Below are 2,935 nucleotides of genomic sequence, written 5' to 3'. Positions count from 1 at the left end.
CAGCACCAAGACCCCACACCGCTGCCACGTGCCCGGAGCAGCCTGCCCCGGGGCGCCCCTGCCCAGCACCCCAAGCCCGGCCCCCCCGACCCCGATGCACCGCGACGAGGGCAGGATCAGGCCCCGGGGGGCAGCTCGGGGTGGGGGGGAGGCGGGTGGCCGCTGTGCCGCGCTCGCCACCACCTCGCGCCCAGCGAGGCCCGGCAGCGGGTTTTGCTTAATTTGCAGGCGTTATAAATAACATGCCCGCGGGGAGAATCGTGAGCGCCGCGGCTAAAAATAGCGCGGCTCCCGCCCGCGCCGCCCCGGCGGGTGAGCGAGCGAGCGAGCGAGCGAGCGGCACGGCCGGCGGCAGCGGCGGGGGGCTCCCACCTGGAGAGGTGCACCCGCTTCTCGGTGAACTGCCCGGGGCCGTGCACGGGGTCCTCGTGGGGCTCGTTCTTCACCACCTCCACGCCCTCGCCCTTCTCGCTCTCCTGGTGGCTGTGCTTGCTGATGGTGTACAGCTGCCCCACGCGGTACTGCAACGAGCGCGCGCGGCCTCAGCCGGGCCGCGCTCTCGGCTCCCCGCCCGGCAGGACGGCGAACCCCCCCCACTGCCGCCACGCCGTTCCCAGCATCATGACTTCGGGGTGGCCCCGGCGGGCCGTACCAGCCCGATTTCTTCCCTGGGATAAACACCCGGAGCTCCGTGACCGGGCTGCCGCGACGGCGCACCCTTTGCCCCGAGGCGCGGCGCAGCCCCTGGCTCGGCGGGTTTCTTGCCCGCTCGCGCCAGCCTGGAGCCCAGCCAGGGAGCCCCCTCTGCCAGTGCTCGCCCCGGCCGGCAGCCTGCCCGGGAGCCCCCCGGTCGGAGCAACCGGGACCCCGGAGCAACAGGGATGTTGGAGCAACAAGGACCTGGGAGCAGCGGGGATGTTGAAGCAAGAGGGATGTTGGAGCAACAAGGACCTGGGAGCAACAGGGCTGTTGGAGCAACAAGGACCTGAGAGCAATGGGGACCTGGGAGCAACGGGGATGTTGGAGCAACGGGGACCTCAGAGCAATGGGGACCTCGGAGCCATGGCTCCCCTCCGCCGGGCAAATGGGAGGGAGGCAATGGCTGATGCTCCGGCAACCCCCCGTTTCCAACGGCACCGTGCTCCCTCCCCAGCTCCAGCCACGCAGCGAGGCCGGCATACGGCTGTGCACGGCACTGCACACGCCATCCCGACCAGCAGGAGAGGGGAAACTGAGGCACGGAGCAGCAAGGGGCTGCACCCTGAGCCATGCCGCAGGCTGGCCCCCCCGTTTCAGCCTGCCTCCAGCCGGGTGGGAGCTGGCGGCCCCGACAGCGCCCGAGGGAGCCCCGTCCCCTGCCCTACCTGCTCCTCGCTGTCGTTATGCGTCTCGCAGACGCAGCTCGGCGGCTTTGCAGCACACCGAGCCCCTTCCCGAGCAGGCTGCAGAGAGCCGCCTTTTCGCTCAGTAAATAATGTGGGAGCCAGGGGAAAGGAAAAAAAATTATATATATATATATATATATATATATATACACACACATATATATATATTTGATGACGTGGCTGCATAAGAATTGCTTTATTGCTCCTCTGAAGATCCTATTCATCGCTCTAATTGCCAGCGCGATCTTATCGCCGCTCCGCCTAATTGCAAGCGCTCCCCAGGCGCTAAGGCGAAGGCGCCCGCAGGGCCGGCCCTGCCGCTGGGGGAACCCCCCGCTCGCCCGGAACGGCCCCTTCGCCGCCCGGCGCGCACCAGCGACCTTTGGCCAGGGACGCCGCCGGCCGCCGGCGATGACCGCTGTTTGCCGTGGGGACGCGGGCCCCCGCGCCGCGGCAGCGAGCTGGTGGCCCTGGGCGCAGAGCCGGCCGGCGCAGGCGGCTCGAGCATCCCTCGGGCCGGGTTTCCGCGAAGCCCGGCGCCGCAGGGGAAGTTTCCATGACGCAGGCTGCCTGGGTAACGAAGGCCTTTGGCGGGAGGCAGGAAGGCGGCCGCCGGCCGCTTCCCGTGCGAAGCTGATGCCGGCGGGCCCCGGCGCCGTGAGCCGAGCTGAGCCGCCCGCCGGCCCCTTTCCGGCCCCCGGGCACCGCACCGCTTGCCCTCGCCTCCTCCCCGCCCGGACCGCGCTCAGCACCGGGGCAGCCCGTGCCGGCCCTTCGCCACGGGCACCACGGCGCGTCCCCGCGGTGCTGCCGAGCTGGGCGCCCCGGCGCCTGCACCCTCCAACACCCCCAACCCCACAGCCGCCCGGAGGAGGCACCCTGCGCCCGCGGGCGCTGCAGCACGGCACGGCACGGCACGGCACGGGCAGTGCCTGCAGGCTGCCGGGAGCTGCCGTGGCGCGGGGAGGTGCCGGAGCAGGGACCGAGCCTGGGCATGGCTCCGCCGGAGCTCCGCACCAGCCACGCGGCACCTTGCTCCCGGCACCCTCTGCCCGGCTGGGCATGGCAGGGCCGGCAGCCGAGCGGGGCCCCGGCTCCCACCGTGTGCTGCAGGCAGGAGGGAGGCAGAGGGGGCCGGGGCGCCCCCAGCCCGCTCCGGGCAGCTGCCCTCCAGGAGCACCCGATGCTCCGGCCTGCGCCCCAGCACCCCCGCGGGCACGGGTCCCCCCAGCTGCTGCACCCCGCGGGCCCCTGCCCGGGCGGCCAGCCGGTCCCCGCAGCCCCGTGCCCGGGGGCTCGGAGCAGGCACCGAGCCTCAGCCCCCGACTCCGCCACCCACTTTCCTGCCTGCTGCACCTCAGCCGTCGCCGGCCCCCGCGCCTCTCCCTGCCCGCGGCCCCCTCACCTCCTCGGTGGTGAGCGGCATGCAGATGCGGTACTCCTTGACGAGCATGGTGGCGGGCCAGCGGGCAGGCGGCGGCGCCGGGCTCAGGCGGAGGCGGCGGCGAGGCCGGAGCAGCGAGGCGGCCGCGCGGGGCCACAGCTCATCC

At 72.2% G+C, this 2,935-nt stretch overlaps 1 protein-coding gene across 1 annotated transcript in view; it reads right to left on the bottom strand.

Annotated features, from left to right (window-relative positions):
* The window catches only part of LOC112965839 (cytoplasmic phosphatidylinositol transfer protein 1-like), an 8,168-nt gene extending 5,269 nt beyond the window's left edge, over positions 1-2,899 (bottom strand). The window contains exons 1-2 of the mRNA XM_026065231.1: positions 2,791-2,899; positions 373-521 (exon numbers count right to left, since the gene is read on the bottom strand). Coding sequence (XP_025921016.1) covers positions 373-521; positions 2,791-2,838 — 197 coding nt within the window. The 5' untranslated portion in view covers positions 2,839-2,899. The remainder of the gene's footprint in view (positions 1-372; positions 522-2,790) is intronic.
* Positions 2,900-2,935: the final 36 nt, after the last annotated feature.

The sequence above is a fragment of the Apteryx rowi genome, unplaced genomic scaffold (assembly GCF_003343035.1).
Source record: "Apteryx rowi isolate R43461 unplaced genomic scaffold, aptRow1 scaffold_225, whole genome shotgun sequence".
Lineage (NCBI taxonomy): Eukaryota > Metazoa > Chordata > Aves > Apterygiformes > Apterygidae > Apteryx > Apteryx rowi.
Note: the sequence above shows the minus strand (reverse complement) of the source record. Positions and strands in the feature narration are given on the sequence as shown.